General features: G+C 39.1%; 1 protein-coding gene across 5 annotated transcripts in view; it reads right to left on the bottom strand.

Annotated features, from left to right (window-relative positions):
* The window catches only part of INTU (inturned planar cell polarity protein), a 39,120-nt gene that overhangs the window by 8,246 nt on the left and 5,553 nt on the right, over positions 1–25,321 (bottom strand). For 4 of the 5 annotated variants that reach the window (XR_014792061.1, XM_084855996.1, XM_084855993.1 and 1 more), the window contains 11 exons: positions 23,268–23,854; positions 18,806–18,891; positions 14,690–14,893; positions 11,953–12,071; positions 11,421–11,510; positions 10,985–11,062; positions 8,698–8,887; positions 5,401–5,454; positions 3,414–3,476; positions 1,770–1,988; positions 815–1,279 (listed from right to left, as the gene is read on the bottom strand). Coding sequence is in view for 4 of the 5 variants with exons in the window: in XM_084855993.1 (XP_084712119.1) it covers positions 815–1,279; positions 1,770–1,988; positions 3,414–3,476; positions 5,401–5,454; positions 8,698–8,887; positions 10,985–11,062; positions 11,421–11,510; positions 11,953–12,071; positions 14,690–14,893; positions 18,806–18,891; positions 23,268–23,854 (2,155 nt within the window). In the remaining variant the exon portion in view is untranslated. The remainder of the gene's footprint in view (positions 1–814; positions 1,280–1,769; positions 1,989–3,413; positions 3,477–5,400; positions 5,455–8,697; positions 8,888–10,984; positions 11,063–11,420; positions 11,511–11,952; positions 12,072–14,689; positions 14,894–18,805; positions 18,892–23,267; positions 23,855–25,321) is intronic. The other variant, XM_084855994.1, reaches the window with a different exon arrangement.

Below are 25,321 nucleotides of genomic sequence, written 5' to 3'. Positions count from 1 at the left end.
GTAAAAGAAGGAGAAGAACATCTAAAAGCACAAAGTGAGTAATCAAATATTCATTTTAAAATCAAAGGTGCAGAAATTGTATTAAAAAATATTAAGCTGGTTCAGCAATTTGTACGCTTTGCAAAACTACACTGAGCTGTGTTAAATTATGTGCCATATTATTTTTGAAACGCTATCATTTTATTAAAAGGAAATTGTTTTTCAGAACCAACTTCAACAAAGCTTTTAGTACAAATTGATCTGATTTGTGCTGTTTATTGGAAAGAGATATCAGCACAAAGCCATATTCTGTACTTTTAATAAGTTACATTGATTGGACTCAATTTTCATACTTTATTCTCGTTGCTCAGTTTTGAATTAGAAGTTTGGATTTCTCCACAAGTTCTTTTGGTTGAACAGTGTGGAAAAATCTTTGTTTTTGGAAGCAAATATTTGTTTTTGTTCCCTGGAAGCCACGTGAAAAGAACAGGACTTCAGCAGGGGATGCCTTAAATACTGGAACAATTTACTGACCTCATCTTGTAGTGACGACATCCAATGCAGCCTAGAAACAGGATTATACAGCTATGTCAAAAACATTCCCATTAGAATGTATGGCACTCCCATGTTGCAGACTTATTTTTGCCAAGTCTCGCTTGTACATATGGTGGGAAATGGTTTAGAAGTTTACTTAAAGGGAGTAAGATTGGAGATATACATCCTGAACATGCACCACTTCCTCTCCTTCTTCCACTCAGGAAGTACTACAAAAACTTGCTTAAGCTCTTTTTGCCAGTACAACAGAATGTGAGAAACAAAAGAAAAAGAGCACTACCTTAAAGAGACTATTGCTTCCATCAAATCCACCGGGACCTTTGGATTGTGTAGGATATGGATTAAAGTTCCCACTTCCTCCTTCCGGACCATCGCTACCATTGTCAGAACCCCCACTATTCCTTAAGGGACTAGACCTACGTGACCTTAAGGCAGAATTGCTAAAAGCCACTTTTTTGCTTGCTGGAGAAGTTACAGTGTTTGGTGTATGATGCAGTTTGTTGAGAAGAGACAAGTTGGCCAAACTCTCCAGTTTGTCACGTGATGAAGGGAGGAACCAGTCTACACAGGACACCAATGGAGTGGAGGGTGATTCTAATCTCTCTTCTATGCTGAGATCGATTCCATCCAGCTGAAGGATAGTTGCTTTGACCTGATCCACATATATGAAGTCTGGCCCTGGATTTCCAATGGCTTTGGAAGAACAACCTCCTGCTTCCAGCAAGACACTCAACATAAAGTGTCTCTGTAAGAAAAAAGGAAGAATACTTTTGCTAGTGGTTTGTATAACCTACCTTTCCATTTTTCAATTGCAGTTATCTAAATATCCTAAAAACATCAGTTGAAACATCAGAACTGGTTCAGAGAGCAATACAGCTAATAAACAACAGCCATCAAGAAAATGCTTGAGACACAAGAAAAGTTTTTAATTTGCCCTCTAAAAGAAAACAGCGATGGTGCTAACCAAACCTTTCTAGGTAGAACATTCATGAGGCAGAGCGCTGTGACTGAGAAAGGCCCAAATCCCACCACCACCTATCTCACCTCTGAAGTGGTGTGTGTGTGGTACTTGAACTAGGCCCTCCTTTGTTGACCTGACAGAAAGATATTTCAAACAGCATGAATGGAAAGAAAATGTTCATATATGTGGAACCCCTAGCATATAGTCATTGCGACAAGCATTTTAATCAGTTAACAACAGAAAAACAAGCTGTATTCATGCCAAACAAACTTACCAAGCCAACTATGAGCAAAAAGTATCTTGCTTTGGGTTCTCTGTATTCTTCACAAGATGTTTTACACGCCTGAAGATGGTGTTGTGGGAATACCTCTCGCCATATTACTAACTGACCAATTCGCTGTTCTGCTGCCAAGGGCAAGAGGCAATAATGCCTACTATATAATGCAATATCAATGAGATCCTCCTTTGGCAAGTGACTACTAATTAAATATCCCTGAATTAAAAGCACAGAGACGGCACAGATTCAAGATATTGTACACAACACGTACATAACACCCCACCAACAACATCTATTTACTTTGATTGGAATTAATGTAACAGCAACAGGAGAATACAATAAAAAAGAAGAATTAAAATTTTCCTGATTTGCCATCAGGAAAAACAGCGATGTTGTCCTAAGTCACATACTGGATTTTATTTTGTTAAAAGACCGTAGTTTTCCTGCAAGATGATAATGGAACAATGTACATCTTCATTAGATAGTACAAAAACATTGCTACAAGTAGTGAAGATATATTTATATTAAAATTTGAAATAATTCTTTATCAGTCCAAACTACTTTAAGAATATAAGATGAGACATGCTGGATCAGACAAAAGGGCTATCTAGTCCAGCATTCTGTTTGTTCCCTGTCCAACCAGATGTTTATGGGAAACCCACAAGGAGGATACAAATACAAAAATATGGCCCCTCTCATATTCCCCAGCAACTGGTACTGAGAGGCACACTGCCTCTGATACTGGAGATAATCTATAGCCATCAAGACTAGTAGCCATGATAACCTTATCCTCTATGAAGTTGTCTAATCCCTGTCTAAGTTGGTGGCCATTCCTACATTTTGTGGTAGTAAATTCCATAGTTTACCAATGCTCTGTTTGAAGTAGCACTTTTGTCTGTCTGCAGCTTCATTGGATGACCCCTGGTTCTAGTATTATGAGAGGGAGAAAAAAAAAAATCTCCCTATCTACTTTTCCCATACCATGTTAAATTTTATCCACCTCTATCATGTATACCCTTACTTGCCTTCTTTCTAAGGTAAAGAGCCCCAAATACTGTAATATTTTCTCATATGTAAGTTGTTCCAGCCCCTTAATCATTTTGATTGCCCTTCTCTACCTCTATAATATGCTTTCTGAGCTGCAGTGACCAGAATGGTACACAGTATTCCAAGTGTGGTTGCAGCATAGATTTGTATAAAGGCATTATGTTATTACTTTATTTTGCAGCACTACCTAAGGGAATAATCTATTTCATATACAAAAGGCCTATTGGTATAAAAAACAAGTGAAAGCCACTGGAAAGGAGAATCTAAGAACTACTTCTACTGCCTTTTTCTATTTTCTATAGTGCTAAATACACACTGAACAAAAAAAAATAAAAAATAAACTTGAAATAAGTGTACACTTAGGAAATTTTAATTATAATGCAAGGTTTTCATTTAGTGATAAGAATATGCACAGAACCATTATCTCAGAAGTCTTATAATAGTTATGGTTATTGCAGCAATTAATCGACCATTATTACTTTTCATTAATTAACACCTTTAGAAAAGTAATCTGATTGTTCTTCAATTAAGGTTAACCTTAGCGTTTTGAAGTTAACCATTTCTTAGCACACCACAGCATTTTCAAAGTCTTACCTTGTAGAAGAGACATGAGCCCAAAATTGTATACAGTCGTCTCATGTCATAGTAATCTTCGGACTATAAAAAAAAAGCACACTGAAGTCACAGGTGAGATTTTAGCTGATCCAAGTAATACAAGTGCAGTCTTAGAAAGGATAGCATTACAATACTCTAATTGCTCAGGATACCTTCTTTACTTGACTACCAGCTGTCTTCCAGTAGTGATACATACATTTCAGAAGTTCAAAACTCCATTCTAAATGTTCAAGTTCACCACAGAATTGCCAATTGTTTGTCCAAGATGGATATCGCTCATACTATGATTGGCCAATTTAGATTTTCAAAAGCTATCTGGTTTTACAGAACAAAACAGAATTCTTTTGGTTTCAAATGTTGTAAAACTTTCGTAGTTTGAGCATTGCTATTGCCACCAGAGGGACTTCTTACAGTACAGAGAACAAATGCATAATCTTTCATGTTCATAGCATTTTTTAAAACTTGTGAATAGAAATTATTTAATAAACAGTAAAGAATCTATAATAGGATATGTCTGAAATGTAAGAAAAGCATCAGAATTATGCCCTTTGCTTATGTCAGTGTATATAGTACATCCACATATGTAGTGGACGTATAAATTTACTAATAAATGTAACTGCAGCAAGAATTTTATGAGGGATGTTTATAATGGCCCTCAATTTTCAAAATTATATTTATTTTCTTTTGCTGTACAAATTATACTAGCCTATAGATAAGCAACCATAGATTTCATTGCATTGCATTGCATTTCTATAATGCCCTCTAACTGAAGCTCTCTGGGTGGTACACAACAATTAAAACCATAAAATACAACATGAAATACAATATAAAATTTAAAAGTTTAAAACCACAGTATAAAAGTAAAACCAAAATAAAACTTAGCAGTAACGCAGTGATTTAAAATACAATAATAGATTAAAACAACAGAACTAAAAGACTAAAATGCCTGGGGAAAAAATGGTCTTCATCTGGTTCCAGAAAGAGTACAAGAATATGCACCAGGCGAACCTCTCTGGGAAGCTCATTCCGTAACCAGGGTGCCACAGCAGAAAAGGCCCTCTTCTTGGTAGCCACTCGCCTTACTTCCTTTGGGATAGATAACTATGCTGATAGGGAAAACATTACCAACTCAGATTCAAGGGTTCTGAAACTGTGTCATAATGAGCCCCAACCTGACCCTATGTCAAGATGATTTTTTTGGCCAAGCTAAACAGCTGAACTTGCAATTTTTACATAGACTCCAATAGCTTCCACTGTAGTTAATGACATAGCTGCAAGAAGAAATACAAGCACAAATGAACTATTTGCCAGAAATAAACATTGAAATGGTAAAATAAAAAGCACTTCATTTTTAGTAGAAACAGTATGAATCAATGCTGGCTCCATGTTTTGGGGGCCCTTAAGCAAGACAGCCTCAGTGGCCCAACTCCTCCTGTGGCTCTGCATCCTCCTTGCTGCTGCTGCTGCATATTCCCTTTCCCTCTGGGTTCAGTTCTCACTGCCACCCAGAGGGAGAGGTGAGCATGTACGGGCTGCTGCTCTCCTCACTTTTCATCCTCTCAAAATGGAGAAAAAGGCAACAACCCCAAGGAGAAGTAGCAGCCACTGCTTACCTGCCTTTGTCATAGTGGAACTTGGGTTTGGGCCCAGCAGGAGGAACAGCAGGAGGCGGCTGGTCCTCTTCCACTACACTCCTGTCATCATTCTCTCATTCTTCCCCTCTGGACCAGAAGAAGAGGATGGCAAGGATAAGGAGCAGCAGGGCCAAAAGGCTCTGTGCATCTATAGGAGGCTTACTGTTGTGGCATGGGACTCAGTGGGCTCGCAACGACTCCGAGCCCTAATTCTAGCCTAATGTGAATTATTATGTCGCTCTGAAATAAGCAACTATGAAAAACTTAGACTATATGAACAGGTGATCTCTGAAAAGGCTGACATGAATGTGTAATAAAAATAGATTTCTTACTAGTTCTGCAAAGTCTGCTGCCTCCAAATCACTCAGAGCTGTATCGATTTCTACCTGAAATACATATGTCATAAGTGAATACAATATATATCGCCACAAAATTTATTCCTACTAATGACAAAGCCTCTCATGCATATCTCAGTATTGAGACAATGCCCCAGAGCGCATAGAGTTAACTACAGTTGCATTGCTCATTCCAGAATCACAGCAAAATCATGTATTTAGCACTTGCAGACAGCTATAAGTAGGCTCAAAAGAAAAGCATCCAGTAGCTGAATACTTCCCCCTTCAGAAATGAAAGAAAAATATTCTACTTCTCAGCGTCTAATCCCACTGTTTTATATAAAAGACACGTCAATCTTGCTTTTAAAAAAATGGATTAAAACAAAGCATGAGGTTCCCCTGAAAGCTGGCAAAGCTTTAGTATCCAACTGAGTTATTAGAAAAAAATTTTTCACTCTAGCTTTAGTTTTTGTCTCTATGGAAATGTTCCAAAACATTCTCACACATTACCTTTGTTCCACCTAAGAAGCGTTAAACTTGCACACTTCTGCATCTAACTGGTTAGAGTTTTATAAGAAGTAACTTTTATTTATAGATCCAAGTAAGAAGGCGCAAGCCAAAAATATGTTCCATACTGAAAATAACTTAATTTGTAAAAAGATTGGGGCATTCCCTGAAGAGTATGTAAACAAGGTGTCTTGGTGAGAAACACTAGTATTTAACAACGCTGCCAGAACTGCCAGCCACCCAGTTGGTGTTCAAGTTGTTGGGTTTCTCCATTCTCCCTTGTCTCTGACTGAAAATGTATGTCTGCCCCATGTAAGGCAATAACATTTTCTCAGTTTTTATTATAGATGGATTCTAGCCTTCTAGCTAACAGGGTAAGCCACTTTTGGGGGGGAATAAATCAATCCATCAAAAACTTTTCACCAGAGTAGAATAACTCTGAAAAATACTGGGGTGGGGAAGCTTTATCTAGCATTTTAAGCTGTCTGTCATGAATGAATAGTAAGCCAAAACCATGGGAATTTTACAGGGAAGAGCATCCTAATACATCATCTGCCTATTAGATTGAAGGAAATTCTGGGCACTCAGCAGCATGTGGAAGGGAACTCGAGGCAGCAAATTGTGTGATAATTCCGGTATGGAAGTAAAGAACAAAAAAGAAAGTTGATCCCAACAATCAAGGCAAAAATAAAATCAAATCAACAATCCACTTGGGATATATAGTATCAACATTCAACAAACACCCAACAGGTACATGTAACATCTTTTATAACCCCCGAAATTAAAAGCAAGCAACTCAATCCATCTCTGAAGTGGTGTCACTGTTATATTACTATTTTACTTCACTTGACAGATTTGGCTGAGATGCAGGATTCTATTTTTTCCATAGGCATATATGAGAAATTGAGATTGTGCTTTTACAATGTGAAGACCATGGAAGACAACCAATTTATGGTCAAAATGTGTTTGGTCTTTAATATATGAACATTTTCATTTACTTCAGAGATGCATTAAGCTACTTGCTTTTAATTTTTGAGGCTATAAAAGTGTTACACGTATCTGTTGTGTTTGTTGAATTTATCTAAGGGCGCGATCCTATGGCCACTAGACAGTGGCTAGATGGCCATAGGATTATTCCGTCTATGGGAACCGACCTTGGAGCCAGTGCTCCGAGGTTGGCTCCCAGAAAACCCCCTCCCTGTCCCTGCTGACTCATAAGAGGCATGGTCATCCCTGGCTCCACACTAGTAAGAGCAGCGCAGAGCAGGGGAAAAGGGGACATTCCTGGGGGCGGGGCGGGGAGAGTGGAAGCGTCGTTACAATGCTTCCTATGCGCCATCCAGCCTCCCCCACCCCCTGCTCTGACTTGCTGTGGCTAGACAGCCAAAATCGGCCATCTAGCTGCTAATGCAAGGCGGCTGGAGCACGGAGGAGAAGATCCCCTCCATGCTCCACCTGCCCTGCATTGGATAGTCTGTCAACTCCTAGTTTGGAGGCGGCCGACTACTCCCATTGGATTGCTCCCTAAACCACAACAACCAAAAATCACACATCCAGTTTATACATTTTTAGCACAAAATGTTTAAAATAAACTTACAGATTGTACAATTTCCCCCCCTTTTAAAAATTTATAAACCTCTAAACTGGAGGTGCAATTGTTGTTTTTATTGGTCGTTTATTGTGGTTTGATGTGTCATGCACATTGCGCTGCCTCTGTATCGGTTAATTTATCTATTCCTTTGACATTATATATTCCAACTTGAATGCTAATTTTTGTAGAAATGCTGTAATACATTAAAGCACATACATATAACATTAACACACCACAATGTGATTCAGAAATATCACCTATTAGAGATTTTGGGGGGAAAATTCAATTGTGAACAAAGACAGTAGTTGTTCTTTAAAAAAGCATTTTCAAAGGAGAAAGCAGTTTTCTTTGCCTTTACAATCTTTTTAGCTGATTCAACCCAAACTCCTGGCTTTCCAAAAGCTACCAATGTGTTAAAACTTCAGGAGCCTATACTATGTCAATATGTAGGTAGTGCTTTATATTTTCCAAATACTGTTCTAAACAACTGAAAACTGTAAGTTTTAAAGGGCCCTGTTGGCAACCATTCCCTGGAGCAAATCCTATGAGAATTGGGAAATGAGTTGCACATAGTGACCTCTTTTGGGGTCCAATTACACATGCAGCTGGTTCGCACGATTGAACAGCCCACTGTGGATCGTTTAAGCCACAGTGAACCATGGCACGTGCTGGCCAGCAGTTTCCATGTCCAACCAGGGATTGTCATGTCATCCAAACCCAGCATCATAGCTTATGCAGGGGCTGAATATACAAAATGCACGCTGGCACATGCCGCAGCTCGCTGTGGCTTAAACAAGCCAGGGGGGGCTCTTTAATTGTGCAAAACATTAATGATGTTAAAAATGTATTTGGAAAAGGGTGCTTCTCACTGCTACTTTTATTTTGAAGGAAAAGCAGCCATTAGTCAGGATACTCATTGTCAGCTAGATATTCAGAAGCACAAGGACAAACAGTTCTGAGCTACATATTTTTTTTTAGAGCTTCCCTTAAAACACTTGTGAGCTAATATATTATGCAGCCCGGATTTACTACCGTATTCTATACATACTCTAAGCTGGCAGAGTGAGGGCATAACAATATTGGTGAGAGTTGTGCCACAACTATATTAAGATTTCTGCATGCACCCTGGGAACTTTAGCTACCCCAATCTCAGCTCTTGTGCTAATATTTCTCTAGAAATCCACAGAGACAATTACCTTAACTTCTTGTGGCAGCAACAACCACTGTACTCCTGGAAAGTTGTATAAAAGTAACGCGCTACAGTTATTGTAGTAGTGAGAACAAGGAGTGGCACTTGAGTTGAACCTGGCTGGGTGAAGGGCTTGTTGGAAAAGGAGGCTGAAAAAGTGATCCAACCGAGAAATGTTTCCAACCTGACAAAAAGCACTGAACAAAATAAACCAGAAGTTAAAACAAGAAATGTGCTAGATTTGTGGATAGCACAAGATATTTTACAGCATGATACAACCGTTAGGCTTAAGCCTTCAGAAAACAGAAATGAAAAAAAAGTGTGTGCGCTTGTGTGTGTGTGGGGGGGGAGAGGGGGGATTGGATGAAGCAGGCATTAGAGCATGAGGTTCAAACGGTACAAAAGGGAATGGAATAGAAGAAAATTTCAGTTATGCACATTTCAGAATTTCTTGGTTATTTTTAACTAAGATTCTTTTTAGTCACTCTTTTGCATGGGACGCTTAAATTACAAGTTAACTTGGTGTAGGCACAATCTCCACATCTACCCTTTTCTACTATAATAGTTCTTCATATGAGAAATGCATTGTTTCCTAAAATTTTTATTGGGAAACACATAATATTTAGACTTTAGCCAGGATCCAAAGAACCATCCAATCAGTTCTGCAAACCAGTAACATCTGTCTAGGTAAAGATTGGGTTAGGCTTGAGAGTGCTCCTGGTTGAAAAGATCAGCCTAAAGTCCAGAGGCAGGTCCAAAATAGACACTGGCAAAACCCTTTCTCTGCCACCGTCTGCACTAGCACCCAGTTTAACTCTAGACTCTCTTTCTCAAACAGCAGTTCCCTAAGCCACATATTGAAACATTTCTGAAACTGAGTAGATCTTCAAAAGCAGTTTGAGACATGGCATAAGAAGCTGCTCTTCAAAGAAAGCTTTAAAAAGTCACTGTGTGCATGCAAGCCCTTGAACAAGCTTGAATTATTTATCTGAGCCTCATGTTGGTATTACGTAACTTCAGGAATGTAATATGAAAATTACATTCAGCTTAATTATTATTAAGCTCAGAACACAAAATCCATTCTGGTATTCAGAGCAGAAGTAGATTCACCTTTAGCAAATCATATCAAATAAACAGATCAGTTACACATTATTGACTGGCACCATCCAACCAGGGCCGCATCTATATGGCACTGATTTCATTGTTTGCTCGGTAGGAGCTGCGCAGTATTAGCGCTGCAAATTAACAACTGGGGCGGTAGATGGGGGGGTTAAAATGGGCTTCCCATGCTGGGAAGAGCAGGGAGTGCAGAGATGGGGAGGAGGGTGATGACACATGTAGGATTTGCTTTTGAGTAGACATTCCTGCATACACATTTCTGAGGCAGGCAGACAAGCAGGTAGCCACTGCCTCCGGAGACTGAGCCCATGCTGAGAGCAGAGAGTGCAAAGCTGGGGAGGAGGAGAGAGTGAGTAGCACATAATCTACTAACTTCCCAATCAACAGGTGCCCCTGCCTCGCACAAACACAGGCTCAATGAAGTGCTTCTGACTACATGTTTATGAAAATCATCCACCCTGGCACCCACCCTTTCTCAACTGCACAGCTTCGAATCCACAGGCATCCAGCGTTTCTCAGCTGTGTTCCTTTGTAGCTGAACATCTCCACTCTCAAGCACGATTCTTAAAGTGAAAGAGGCAGTGACGTGAAACTGAAGGCAATGAGTTACTTCTTGGTAGACATATTTGCCCCTCTGCTCTCCCCCTGCCCCAGGCTATTTTCCCTTCCACCAATCAGCGTGGCTTCCACCAGCCCGCTTCTTCATGCCTCTGTAACTGCAGACCTGCGAAGGAGGAGGGGCATCACTAATGACACTGCGATTTCAATCCAAGGAAGGGACAGACAGCTCAACCCCCCACAGTGAACCCAAAGCAAGTAAAAACTTTGCAGCAAATGGACTCTGAGGAAACCTGGATTTCTCCATGAAAACCATGATTGGGCTGTGAAGCAGGGATTGCGTCATCTGTTGCAAAGGTCTTCCCTTCGAAGCGGCACCAGGGCAAATGGCTCACGTAGATGGGGCCCAGGTCCGTACACCCCAAATAGCTTTAAACTGAAGTTTCTTAAACAGCACCGCCATGCTGCACAGCAAACCACTTTTGAAACAGAGAACTTTCAATAGCAGTTTGGGATAAAGGGAAAGTCCTTCTGAACCCAAACTTCAAGCAACATAATATCATATCCAAACCCCAGGTATGCAGTAGGAAAACAGAACTATCTTTAGGAATGCTTACCTGTCCAGAGAGCTGTACATGAATGTCAAAGTTCGGACAACATCTGCAATCATGTTCCTTAGCTGAGACAGAGGTACGCTAGAAAACCAGAATAACCCCTCTGAGAATTGCACTATGCAGAATATAGATGAAATGAAGAAAATTCCTTCATTTTAATGTGCCCAGTCCAGGAAAAATTAGTAACAATTGTCACTAGAAGCAACTGAATGGGGCCTGGTGTAAATTCGTCAGGTATGTATTTAGGATTTCCAGCCAACAACTGGAAACAGTTGTTACATTACATAAGAAACTGTCTACCTTTTCCAGCAACAATATCAGAAAGCTGATGCCTTAATTTTAGACAATAGTTATAATATAGACACCATCATTTAGAAAATGATTTATTCAGTGAACGAATGTAAAAAGTAAAGAAAAAAGGACTATCTTGCGAATGTACCTTTCAGCTGGGAGGCCAATTACAAGGAGTTTGTCAGATTCCTTCCAGTAAGCCACATGGATCAATTTTCCACATAAAAACATTGATGAACTATAAAAAGTTAACAAGCACAAGGGAAAATCTATCATTAAAGCATCCCATATAGAAACATATGATCGAGTACCTTCCCCAGTAGTGGCTGCATACTCAATTGCTAATTCTGTGATTTTGAGCTTTCATTGGGAGAAAAAGCTACCACCATGGATAAAAACTCTTTATTTAAAAAAAATAAAAGTTTTATTTTTCCTAATTTGGAATTCGGACTTTTTGGCTATAAGGTTATCTGCTATATTTTTTCTATCAGGTTTGTATTATTCCCTTACAGGCAAATTTCATCAGCAGACAGGAAAACATTACTGATGTCAAATTAGTACATCTGTAAAAGGTGTGCCTAACAAACATAGGATATACCTTATATATAAACCATGTATATAGAATGATGAAGTCAGAAGATAAAAAGATCAGAAGTAAAAATAGAAGAAATAACTCTTACCTGATGATATGAGCTCCCGTCATGTTTTCCAGTATGTCACACAGTGTGAGAAATATTCCTCTTACGCTTTTCATTTTTTGGGACGCTTCTGATATGGGGTATTGGTACAGAATTTCTTGCTGTCAAAAATGCCAGTTTGTGTACAAGTTAAGAAAATTATTGAAGAATTAGCTTTCTTAGAAGGTATGAAAGCTTGATTTTAAGTAGCATTCAACACTTTCCCCAGAAATGTTAGATCTCATACTTGTAAAATTGCAAATAATGTTTTATTAATATTGTTAGAAATGCACAGAGGTCTTAACAATATTTATGAGGGAAAACATCAATAGGGAGTTCCATAACTAATGTTTTCTTTCACTAATCCCTGTAGGATTCAGATATGGACATCTTTGGAGAGAGAGCCTTTTCAGTTGCTGCATCCTGATTTTGGAACACCCTCCCAGAAAGGCCCACTTGGCACCTATACAGTGTCCCATCAGATAATAGATAAAAATTATTCTGTTCCTTTGACTATTTTATACAAGGTTTAGTGCTGCTGAATTTTATTACTGTTGATTGTATGATATTGTATTTTAGCTTACTGCATGATTTGTATTATCTTTTTAGATTTTTATTGCAAGCCACCTTCAACATACAAATAGTAAGGTGATGAATCAATATATCTAATAAAGTAACGTACAATCCCAATTCTGCTACTGATCATACAATATACACAGATGGGGATTCTAAAAGTGACTTTGGTCACATTCAAGCACTTGGGCATACCTGGTAGAATTCTGCCCAACTTCCCCCACACCCTTTAAACAGAAGATCCTAAACTATATTAGAAACTGCTTTTGACACTCAGAAAGGTGATGCTATATAGTATGGAAATTACTGTTCAAGAAACTCAAGCCCTTGGCACACGGAGCTGGTTGTGAGATTCTTTGGATCAAAAAGAACCAATGGTTTTGAAATTTTATTTCTTTATTTAATTTATTCATATACCACACAACTGACAAAGGCCCTCGGGGCAGTTTACAAAACCATTCACGCATTTGTTTCCTCAACTTTTAAAGAATGCACATGCTGTTTGTGTGAATGAAACAGTCTTACTGTTTTTTTGCACAAGGGAATAATTTGCTACTTTAATATTTATCTATGGAAATGAACTAAAACATGATGTTACATGTTTCAAGACGTTCTGCCACTCAGAAGGGATGATGCAATTTAGAATAGTTTTTTTAGGTTTTACCTTCCTGAAAAAAAATAATCTGTATACAAATTGCATCACTACCTAATGTTTTTTTAATTCCCAGAAGTGAAGACCAGGACATTTCAGACATGCAGCACAATCTTATGCACATTTAATTTGAAGTAAATCCCGTTGTGCCTGATGGGACTTACTCCCTAGTAAATGTGTTTAGGATTGCAGCCTTACTTCCTGAATCTTGCTTCCCTTTTTCATTCCAGGCAGTGCCAAAACCTTGTTGAGGAATTTTTCTTTTCAAATAGATTAAAAAGAACTTTGAATCTACTATTGAGAGAACTGGCAGGTCTGTGCCACTTTCTTCCAGTTTAATTATCTGTTGTTAAAATGTCCTACTAACAAGCATTCTATACATCAATCTGTCACATAAAGAAGACAAGAAAAGAGGTATTTTCTAATTACAACACTACACAAAATGGGGAAAAAGAGATCTTATTCCATTTTATGAACAAAGAAACATTCACAATGCTCATTTTTGATATATATAAACTCTTTCCCATGGAAAGAAAAGAGAAACACAACAAAGATTCTAGCAGCAGCCTCTAAACATTCATGTGTTGGTAAGGTCTAGTGTGTATCACTGCACAAGATTGGCCATCTTCAAAGCAAGCTGAAAGATGTCACGGGGTCTAATGGGTGGAAAGGTCAGGGATAATGAATTTAATAAGCAAAAAGAAACGGAAGTTGTAAAAATAGTGTTTTCTGGACAGAGCATTGTTGTATTAACTAGTTTGACGGTAAATAAATTTCATTTTCATTTTAGTTATCTTCATTTCTAACGTAATAAACTTTGCAAAAGACAATTCCTCCAGTCAGCAGAGCCTTGGCACTGAGAGAGCATTGAACACTATTCTCAACATGAGCAGCTGAAAGACTCCAAGAACTGGACTCTAACAAAGGATGCTTTCTTAAAGAGCGAATTTTTCACAGTGAAAAGACATAATAGTTTGCTGCTCCATAGTAAACAAGAAACCATAACCTCTATGCTAATTAATGGTACTGGAACTGGGGCTATTTTATTAAAACTTCAGAATTTATGTACTGGAAAGTACTTATGAAACCAACAAGGTCTCCTGAACCTTGTTTTAGATGGAAATAGCAATTCTACTGGCATTGGCAGCACTTGCTCTGTTAAGGCACACAAAACACAGCTCAAGTACATCGAGTTGCAACAATGACTTGAAACATTCATATTAAAAATGCAAGACAATCCTGGCAGTAGTTAAACCAGTTGCACAAAGGACTGTATGTCAAATTAATTTCCTTCAGCAGCTTCTCTGGCTTCTGAGATACCAATACATTTTCAAGCATATTTTTACAATGGTAAGGACTAGAAAGTTGCTTAAAAAAAATTAAAGCAGAAACTGCAGCACACTCAGTCCTTACTGTTATATACTGCTCTCTTTCTACTAGCTCTTATTAGAGGCCACTAACAGTTTTGTGATTAGGATTTGCATCTTTTGCCTTATTTTAGGAGTACATACCTACCTCATCCTTAGATGTATCAGAATCCAACTTGAGTGACAGGTACATAATAATATGTGGTATACTTTGGATAGAGAATTGTGGGTCATTGTTACGGTCTTTCCACAGGAGTTTGAGCAGGTTATTCGTAGAAGGTTCTGTCCACTTACACCTTTGCTGGGATGTTTCTGTTGGCTCAAGGACTGGTGTTTCAAATGTAAGCTTCACCTATTGGAAGAGAAAGATTTTAATGTACTCAATACATGCAAATCAACAAAACTCCATCATTGTTAAGTAAGTCATGTGATGAGCTGGTTTGGATGTACTGTAAACCACAGTTTATCGTGACAGGAATAAGCCACAGCAACCATGGTATTTGAGAACTCCCTCCTCCTCAGGTTTAGCTGCGAGGGGATTACACACTTTTGCTGATTTTTGATTAAGTACAATTCAGTATTACATCTGAACCCCAAACTGTGATCAATCTTAGCCTTTTTTTTTTTTTTTGCAACTTCCTGGCATATAGAAGGGGAAGAAATGGAAGCAGTGACAGATTTTACTTTCTTGGGCTCCAAGATCACCGCAGACGGTGACTGTAGCCATGAAATTAAAAGACGCTTGCTCCTTGGGAGGAAAGCTATGGCCAACCTAGACAGCATAGTAAGAAGCAGAGACATCACCTTGCCAACAAAGGTCCGTCTAATCAAAGCTATGGTTTTCCCAGTAGTAATGTATGGCTGTGAGAGCTGGACTATAAGGAAGGCTGAGCGCCGAAGAATTGATGCTTTCGAACTGTGGTGCTGGAGAAGACTCTTACGAGTCCCCTGGACTGCAAGGAGGTCAAATCAGTCCATCCTAAAGGAAATCAACCCTGAGTGCTCATTGGAAGGACAGATAATGAAGCTGAAGCTCCAATATTTTGGCCACCTAATGCGAAGAGAAAACTCCCTGGAAAAGACCCTGATGCTGGGAAAGACTGAAGGCAAAAGGAGAAGGGGACGACAGAGGATGAGATGGCTAGATAGCATCACGGATGCAATGAATATGAACTTGAGCACGCTCCGGGAGAGAGCGCAGGACAGGAAGGCCTGGCATGCTATGGTCCATGGGGTCACGAAGAGTCGGACACGACTGAACGACTGAACAACAAAAGCGTCAAACAATGGGTTATGAAGCTGGCTTGTTTCAACAAATAATAGTCAAGATTACCTACCGCTTGTCAGGTTTGGATGAAGTGACAAGTTGTGTTTAATCAAAAATGGAAGCAAAAGCTTCTGATTTTCTTGAAATTGTTCTGGGGGAGGATAGGAGATGGGGGAGCGCATAAGCCCAAGATCCACTGCTACTTGCTGCTGTCACGATAAGCTATTTTTTACTGTGACTTCCAAGCTGGCCCTGTGACTTCCAAGCTGGCCCTGTGTGTTCAAAGCCAGCTATTAAATGCTTTCAATTGATGGTCTTCAGTCTTTGCAGATGCAGGGCCCACCATAGCCATCTTTCCATTCAGAACCATCCTCCCTTACTCCTTCTCCCCTCCCTTTCCTCAAACTGCTAGTTAGTGCAGACAATACCAAGCTAGATGGACCAATGGTCTGACTTGGTATAAGGCAGCTTCCTGTGTTCCTAAGATGATGTAGAATGTGTTACATGTACCTACTAGGTAAAGACCACTTCTTTAAACTGCTCTTGAATTAATCCCAAAGTGTCTGAGCATTCTCTGACATTGAAAGCGACGGGAGTGCACTTGCTTGCATGGATCCTTGGTTTGAGCAGCCAGTTCAGAACAATATGTGTTTTGCTTAGTAAGAATATTCTAATGCACTTCTGCGACAGCATAAGAAGTGTTTTCAATTGAAAACTATCCAAGTTAAAATTATCCAGAGGTTTACTTTCAGTAATCCAGTTTCTGTTCTAGCTTGGCATGTTTGACACATGAGAAACAAGTGAAACTTAATACAACATTTTGGGAAAGCTATATGAGAAACAGTTACACTGACTGATTACTATCCGATAGATTTAGCAATGCTGGAAATGTTTGATTCACATTAGTAGCAGCTGCTATGAAAGGTTTTTATCTGGAATGTTTGAGCAACACATAAGTTAATTCTCTAATTATAAATAGACAGGGAATTAGGTAAATAACACTGCCTATTCCTATTTAATGTCAGCATATTGCAGTAATGACAGTAACTACCGCAACTCTGTGTTTGTCTAAAAGCAGGCTGTGAACTAGGTACTGGATATCTTCCAATGTGTAATCTCAGTTTCACAAACAACCTCATATGGCCAGTGCTGGGCAATCTCTTATCTATAGTTAAAAGACTGAGAGTGGGATCACATCCTTCCTTTCCCCCAGCTCCTTCACTGTTAGTTTCTCAAACCCTTTACTGCAGTTATGCACTAACTATATTTAACAAAAGTGCTGATGTAATGCTAACCAGGTTCTTCTTCTTAACCAGATTGAAACTAGGGTTTGAAGCTGCTTGATAAAATCTGGTTATTTAAATATTTTTAGCTTGCTCTTTAGTTAAAAAAGAACTATATTCTAGACAGCAGCATAAAGTCAAATAAGAATATTCAAACTATAAATCATCATAAAACCACATTTGCAAAATTAAAAGAGCAATATAATAAAACAGCATCAGCAGCAAGATAAAAAAAATAAAATCTAATAATATTTAAAAAGACCTGAGAAAATTAAAAAAAGGCCTTTGCCCAATGCAGAAAAGACAGAGTGGGTGCCAGGCAAGCCTCCCTATGGAGAACACTCAAAACCCAGTGTTCCACAACGAAAATGACCATCTCACTGGTCATCACCCACGTCACTTTAGAAGGTAGGGGCACCCGGAGTAGGGCCTCCAACGAGGTCCTTTATGAATGGGCAGGTACATTTAGGAAAAGGTGGTATTTCAGGTATTCAGGTCTGAAGCCAAATAGGGCTTTAAAGGTACCATCACTTTGAATTGTGCTCAGAAACTGTCAGCCAGTGAAGCTGGCAAGATGTGCTTCATGGGGCTCAAACCAGTTCACAGCAATATTCTGAACTGACTGTATAATTCTTAGAAAGCTGTATTTTCATATATATATATATATATATATATATATACACACACACACACACACACACACACTTCACGTGCATGTATTGAAAGTGATATATTCAAATCTATGTAGTGACAATCGTTTTCCCTCTTTATGGTTTTGTTTCATTGTAATTTCACGATAAAAAATTAATAAAAGAACTGACTGGTTAAGAAAGAATCTGGTCAGTGCTGACCATGGTTAACACTGGGATAGATGCAATGCATATCCATGGTTCAATCAAGCAGGGATGTGAAGAAGGAGTGCAAAGGAGAGGAGAGCATGCTGGAGGGAAGAAATATTGAACCCCATGGCTCAATTTCTTAACTACAGTTAAGACACCACCATCAACCCATAATATCAAATACCATTTTGTAACTCATAAATGCTTATCACAATAGCACATCTGGTTTTGTATACTGCAACACCTTAACACAGGTTTTTATTGTTTGCAATTGCCAATACCAAAAGATGTTGAGTATTGATTAGTGCTGCATTAAATCTATGTTTGGTTTTCAATACAAAAGTTTCTCACTCTCCCCCCAGCCCCCCAGCCAGTCCTGTTCTGTGCATTTTTCATGCCTGTTTCCACAACCTGCTAATGCTTCTTCAGTGCCACGCTTCCAATCTTGTTGTATGATGCTGGCATTTTCATTGCCCCACAGTACGTTCTTTTTTTAACCCAATCTAGCTCTAGTTGGGGAAAACTGTGGATGTGGATCCAAACGTGTATCTCTTGAAAAAATGATAGTGTAGATAGATGACATTTGCATTTGGATGCACAACCACATGTACATTCCACCCCAAGTAGCAGTATGACTGGATTGGGGCCAGAGATCATCAACCTCATTGTCTCAGCAACAGGAACATGTTCCCTATTCTTCCTAAGACTTGGCCTGCTGCAAACAATTTTACCCCCTTTCACAAAGGGGTGCAAAGGAACTTGTCAAAAAGAGAAATGTGTTTCAAGCTTCTTGTATAAATCTCATGTGAAAGCTCAGATGTATGTTTGAATTCTGGTCTTAAAACTTTAAATAAAAAACCCTCAATGTACTATACCTGCATAGGACCTGGAATGCAAGACAAAACCCTTTCTATATTTTCAAAATTTACATCAACATCATTTACTGCAACAAGGACATCTCCTGAAAGCAGAAGCAAAAATAAGATTAAGAAAGCAGAAGGTAGGCATAATGTACGAGACAACAGCTCTTCCACAAGACAACATCCTGAACAGAAAGATGTTTTTTTCTCAGAAAATGGTTAAGTTGTTGCTAAACATTAAAGGTTAATTCATGTGTCAGTTACCTTGTTGGCTATGTCTTGATATTTCACCCTAATCATACAATGGTTAAGGAATGGATACTGAATCAGTTCAGTGGAGTCAAACAATTCCACAAAGGGGACTTTGCACCCCTGCTCACTCACCTTAACCCCCGACCCCTTTTTCTAGGACAGAAACCACAAGGCAGCCACTAATCAAATAGGAAGACATCTCTTAAGAACTAGAGAGAAAATATAGAAATACCATTTCCTGTACTCACGTTTGGGAATCCATTTTTAATTTATTGTTTGCCTGCAGCTGTAACATTAACTTTTTTCACTGTTGCTGGATAGAAAGGGAATACCTAAATGCTAACCACTCCAGTATCACAGTTATTACCTTTTCTATAGACTATTCCTGCAGTGTATTATTATGAAGAAGCAGACAGTACAAAAATGTGATGACAACAGAAGTTGTAAGTGAGGCCAGTTTTCACTGACTATTCACAATCTCACTTCTTGTTATGGTTCTTGTGCTCCAAACCACTTTATCCTCCCTCTTCATTGGTCAGGTTTCTTACTTGGAATATATAAAAATTAATGGGGAAAATATATATTGGATGACAAGCACTAAACAAGAAGTGAAGAAATGAGTATAGAATTTCCCTGACATGCTTTAGAAATTACCAGACTATAGGACTGCACTAACATATACTAATTATACATACAGTTGGACAAGCAAAAATGCTTACCCACTATATACTTGAAAAAACATATAAGGTACAGAAATAGGCTTCAAAATATGGCGAACAAAAGAAATATGCCATGCAAATCTCAGATTCAGCTATCTTAGAGCACAATCCTATGCATGTTTAGACAGGAAAAAGTCCTACAATTCCCAGCATGCCCCAGCCAGCCATGGCTGGCTGGGGCATGCTGGGAATTGTAGGACTTTTTTTCTGTCTAAACATGCATAGGATTGCGCCCTTAAAGACTTGGCTATTCAAGAATTATTACAAGAACAGTTTAAATGTTGGTTGACCTATGAATTCTACGTCTTTATTTTGTAACAAAAGCTTACCAATGGTGATGTTTAAAGAATTTAAAGTAGCTATCAATTAATCTCACTAAAGTTGGCTCTAGCAAAGATGCAAGACTCCATTAAATTCTTGAAAATGACCTAGTATGGCACAATGATTAGGGCATGCTTTGGATGTGAATGCCATGAGGTTCACTGGGGATTCTTTGAAAAGTCTCTTTCTCTGGCCTAAATCTACCTCAGAAATCTGTATGGAGACAGCGAATGACAGCGATGTAGGCCAGTCTTCCCCAACCTGGTGTCTCCGGATGTTTCAGATTTCAACTCCCATCAGCCTCTGCCAACATGGTGAATAGTCAGAAATGCTGGGAGATGGAGTTCAAAACATTTGGAGAGCATCATGTTGGGGAAGACTGAGGTAGGCTTTTTTATGGAACACAGCCACAAGAAACTTTAGCTGCATTGGAGCCAGATGATATATTACAACCCACCCTTCGGATAAGGCAGGAAAGAAATATGAAGAATTAAAGAGTAATTTAGGGTGCAATCCTATAGCTGCTACAAAGCAGCTAGACAGCTACAGGATTGGTTGGTTCCAGGAGAACTGCCTCCCCTCCCCCTCGTAGGCAGCACGGATCATCCTCGGGCTCCGCACTCGGATGAGCAGCGTGGAGCAGGGCAAAAGGGGGTGTTCCCAGGGGCAGAAAGGGCCGGGGAGTGTGGAAGTGCTGGTATGATGCTTCCTATGCGTCATCCGGCCTTCCCACCCCACGCTCCGATGTCCTACGGCTAGACAGCCGAAATCAGCCATCTCGCCATGAGCGCAGGGTGGCTGGAGTGTAGAGGAGAGGATCCCTTCCATGCTCCTCCCGCCCTGCATTGGATAGGTGGTTGCCTCCGAGTTTGGAGGTGACCGCCTCTCCACATAGGATTGCTCCCTTGTTTAACTTACAGATACTCGAAATAATTAGTTGCCAGAACCCTAAAGTAGCAAGGTGCAGTTGGCAAATTTTGGCACTGCCTGTCAAACACAATGTTAGTCTCCTGTTCAGTATTTCTTTTTCCAACCAAGCACACAGCTCTTATTTATATCTTATTGACAGTTTAGGTTGTATCTAAAATAGGTCCTTTTCAGAAGTTCAGTCTTAAAATGTATCCACAGCAGATCAAGCTGCACTATCTGCATGGCAACTTTGGATAAAGGTCCGATGTCCTGCTGGGAGATGTAGGAAATATTGGTCCTGCTTTAGGGGTATTAGCATAGAAGCATATGGCATCATATCAGTTTTGTTTAAAGAGGTACATACCTTCCTGCTACAACTTCTTCTGCTATCTTGTTTAACAAACAGCTTGTTTCTTTGGCAATGAGAACTGCTGTGGCAAGCACACAAAACAAAGGACCAGCTACTTTTGTGATTTCCCCCCACACATGCATGCCCACCCCCTTCTTTGGACACCACTCAAACCGTAGCCTTTAGACTCAGTACTGGAACAACCTGGTAAAGAGGTTTCTTAAACTCTCAAAATAAGGTTTTACAAAATCTTGTCATCAAATCAGTTTCTTAAAATTAAACCCAAATTTTTATTTTTAAATAAGGATGAACAGCTTGCTAAAACGTTTCTTTTTGTTCAAAATACACTATACTAAGATATATTTCATTTTTGCCCCCAAAGCAAGATTCAAGATATTTAAGTAAAATGTGATGCGTCTGGGCTTAATTATAAGTTATTTCTGCCAACTGCAATGGAACCCATGACTTTTATACAACGCATATATTTTGCTGTATGCCCCATTTAGATCTAAAAGTACCCAGTGTTCACTGCACATCTATAATTTTATAAGTATTTTACAAAGAAATTATATATTTTTATATAAGTTGGCAGAAGATGCAACTCACTTACCAATTCAAAGCCAAAGGACTAAATTACGATAGAAGCAAAAACAGACAGGAATATAAAATAGTAGTTGATGGCTTAGCATAAGATATTATGCTTTTCAAGCTGCTAATTTGCTTTTGACCAAAAATTAGTTTTAATTCTCCACTGCCCATTTTCCAAATTGCCTTATGCCCAAACTAACTTTCCATTTAAAGAGTTCATAGTCAATTCAATGTGTTTCTTTTATGGCTCGGTGGCCTTTGGAATGGATTTCATTCTTGGTAACATTTAGGAGAATGAGTATTACTTGGTACCAGCATAACCAGCAAGAGAAATGGCATCCCTAGAATGGCACAAGAAATTCAGAAACTATGTGCACAAAAGGAAAGCCTAAGATTCTGGGATGGGGTGATTATTTTAAAGTGGCCAGTGTTTACTCTACAAGCATCTGTGCCAAAAATACATATTACATCCTTACAGAGCAGAGTGTAAAGAGATAAAATATTATACATTAACATTCTTTAGGAATGCAGTCAGATATTTCCTGTGACCATATCTGCTCTCACACAACCTGTTCAGAACACTCTCAACTGCATATGCTCATCCACTTTTCCCTAACTGTAAAGAGTAGATATATTGATGTTCGCTTCCTTCCCTCTATGCTTCTCTCAGTACTTTGTTTAAAGTTTTGCAATATTAAATAGTGTGTGGCTCTTTGCAACATGCAGATATTGGTTTACTGTCTGTTTAGATGGAAAGAGCTATTTCGGTGCATCCTACCCATCCTTTTTAGTATGTTCTGTGACTTTGTGGAGTCCCAGCATACCATATCCTCCAAGTTTGTTATGAACCCTAAAAACAAGAACAGCAATAGATTCCAGTTGACCTGTCTACAAACTTTAGCCCAAACGCTTCCTGGGTCATCATCCCAAGGCTGCACAACTCTTACTACGGACACAGAGCTAGCATTTGGTGCATCTTCCAGGTTCCTGCTGCTACTATCCACTGCAACCACATTCCTACAATGCATGCTAGGGTTGGAGAACTACCACCAAACATCTGCTCAGGGGGGAAATCATCGTAAGAACCCAGAAAGAATGTCTCACGTTAGGTTTAGGAAAAAATATTCAAGCTTGACTTGACTGTGTCATACTTATTTGCATCACTATGCATGCCATGTGGCAAAGTCCATTGACCAAATGGGTCTCAAATTCCTCAATCCATTGTAGAGCCATGTGCCTGTCAGCTAATTAGAAGACCATCACTTGGACTGAAAGAAGTCACCCGTTTTACCTCCCACAATACTGGTATTGTGAGAACTGCAGAAACTGTGGTACTTACCAATCAAAATCTGACCAGATTTTATTGCTGAGCTGCCTGGAATCAAACCATGTATTACAAGTTTCTCTTCATCAGTGCTCTGAGACTCAATACTGTGTCTATGTTTTTCAGCTTTTCTCCATGGAGATTGATGGACAATCCCTATTAATGACTCCAGAAGCTTGAGTTGCTCCCCTGTCTCAACATTTGACAGCCTCTTTGGATTTACATAAATGCAGACATCTTTGTACCGCTGGTGGACTACATCTCCCATCTTCTGATTGGAAGGGTGTTTCAATATGGATGCTGGCCCAGAAGCATGGGCATCGCATTTACCACTTGCTTTCTTCTTACCAGAATGTTTTGATAAAATACCTTTATTTTTTAAAATTTTAGTGAACCTTTCCAGTCTGCGTTCACTCTTTCGATCTTTTCGAGATCCCTCGTGAATAACCTCAGCTTCTTTTTCACAAAACCTGACATGGTTCACCACAGGCACATCTAGAGAGCTGTCATGAAGGATGGTTTCTTCCTCATCTTCACTCAATTCTAGATAGAACAACTCTCCATTTTTTTGTACACTATCCAACCACTCAGGTTCAAGGTCACTGTTTAAGACAAAAGCAGGATTAGAATGACGGTGAAGAGTGAAAAGATTGACAGTGTGCTTAGTTTTGCAGCCCTCTGGAGCTAATTCATAACGAACTTAGAAGTGTATGTAAAAGAGGATGGGATGGAGAGCCTAAAGTAGCATTCAGTAAACGTACTATTCAGACACTACAAAAGCTTCCATCATAGAAACCAACATTATTGAAGCATTCTTTTCACCCCATGCCTCAATAAGCAACTGTATCCATATGAATGAGAGGTCTTCTTTTGTACAAAGGAACAAGGGGCAGCCCACTTCCCCTATGTTCAGTCCAACAAATAGAAAAAAAAAGTATTTGTTGTGGTGTTATGAACATGCAAATGAAATCTATATAGCTGGCCTGTACTAGAGATGATTTTTTTTTAAAAAAAATGGTGACATGTCCAAAAATGTTCTCCATTTAACACTGCAAATAGGTATAAGCAAATGGAGAAAACAGAAAACATATTTTAAATTAATATTGTTCTTGGATTAATTAAGCAATTCAATTTAGAAACAATACAGATTTCCTGTAGCATAAGGTGTCAAGATTAGGTAGAGAACTACCAAAACAATTCTAGGTTACAGCATCATCGTCTGAATTACAGTACATGGGGGGACGGGAATATGCCACTCTATCTCTCTTAATCCCACCATTTCAGAAAGGTGAAAAGGGACAGGAGGGCATTATTTACACTCTGACCCTCAACTGTTCCAAGACTTGTGATTGGTCAGGTGACCTCACTATATTATTTCCCCCTATATATTTTCCCCCTTCCCATTTCCTTCATTCACAACTACACAACTGCCCTTCTTGCTATATGCATCCTTCACAGAACAGCAGGGATGCCAGACAATCAACTAAGAAGAGAACAGGAGAGTCAGACAGTGCTGCTAAACATGGCTTAGACAATTAGGTTGAAAGGCTATGTATCCAAAGTACAGAAATTAATCACTGTCAGAAAGGGAAGTGATAAAGATGTACATTCCCAAGGATTTCAATTCTAATGATATTCAACATTTTAATTAATAATTTGTATTAAGCAGTGATACACAAGTTCAAAATCTGCAGAAGATGAACTAGCAACAAGAATAAATACTAGAAGCAACAGGATTAGAAGTGAGGAAATGGAACAAATGGATTAACTCTCTCCCCCGCAAATTCAACCAAAACAAGTGACATAAGCGACTTGATATTTTGTTTGGTTCTGCAATTGCCTGTGCCTAAAATGTTAACGATACTCATCTGATTTCTTCTTAAAAGGCTCTAGATTCTAAAATCTAGAAGAACAGATCCCACAGCTTTGTTTCATGGTCTAACTGTTCCTACTGCTTAGGTTCCCTAAATGTTGATGCAGCATTACATAGGGCTAAATTAGATATGGCATTGAGATCTGTGAACAGGACCTCAGATGGTTTTAAAAGGTTAAGTTTCTGTTGGGGTGGG

This window comes from Heloderma suspectum, chromosome 5 (assembly GCF_057233095.1).
Source record: "Heloderma suspectum isolate Gila_16-S chromosome 5, 16-S_ref, whole genome shotgun sequence".
In the NCBI taxonomy this organism is placed as follows: domain Eukaryota; kingdom Metazoa; phylum Chordata; class Lepidosauria; order Squamata; family Helodermatidae; genus Heloderma; species Heloderma suspectum.
The sequence above is the reverse complement of the archived record's forward strand: the minus strand, read 5'-3'. Positions and strand labels throughout refer to the sequence as shown.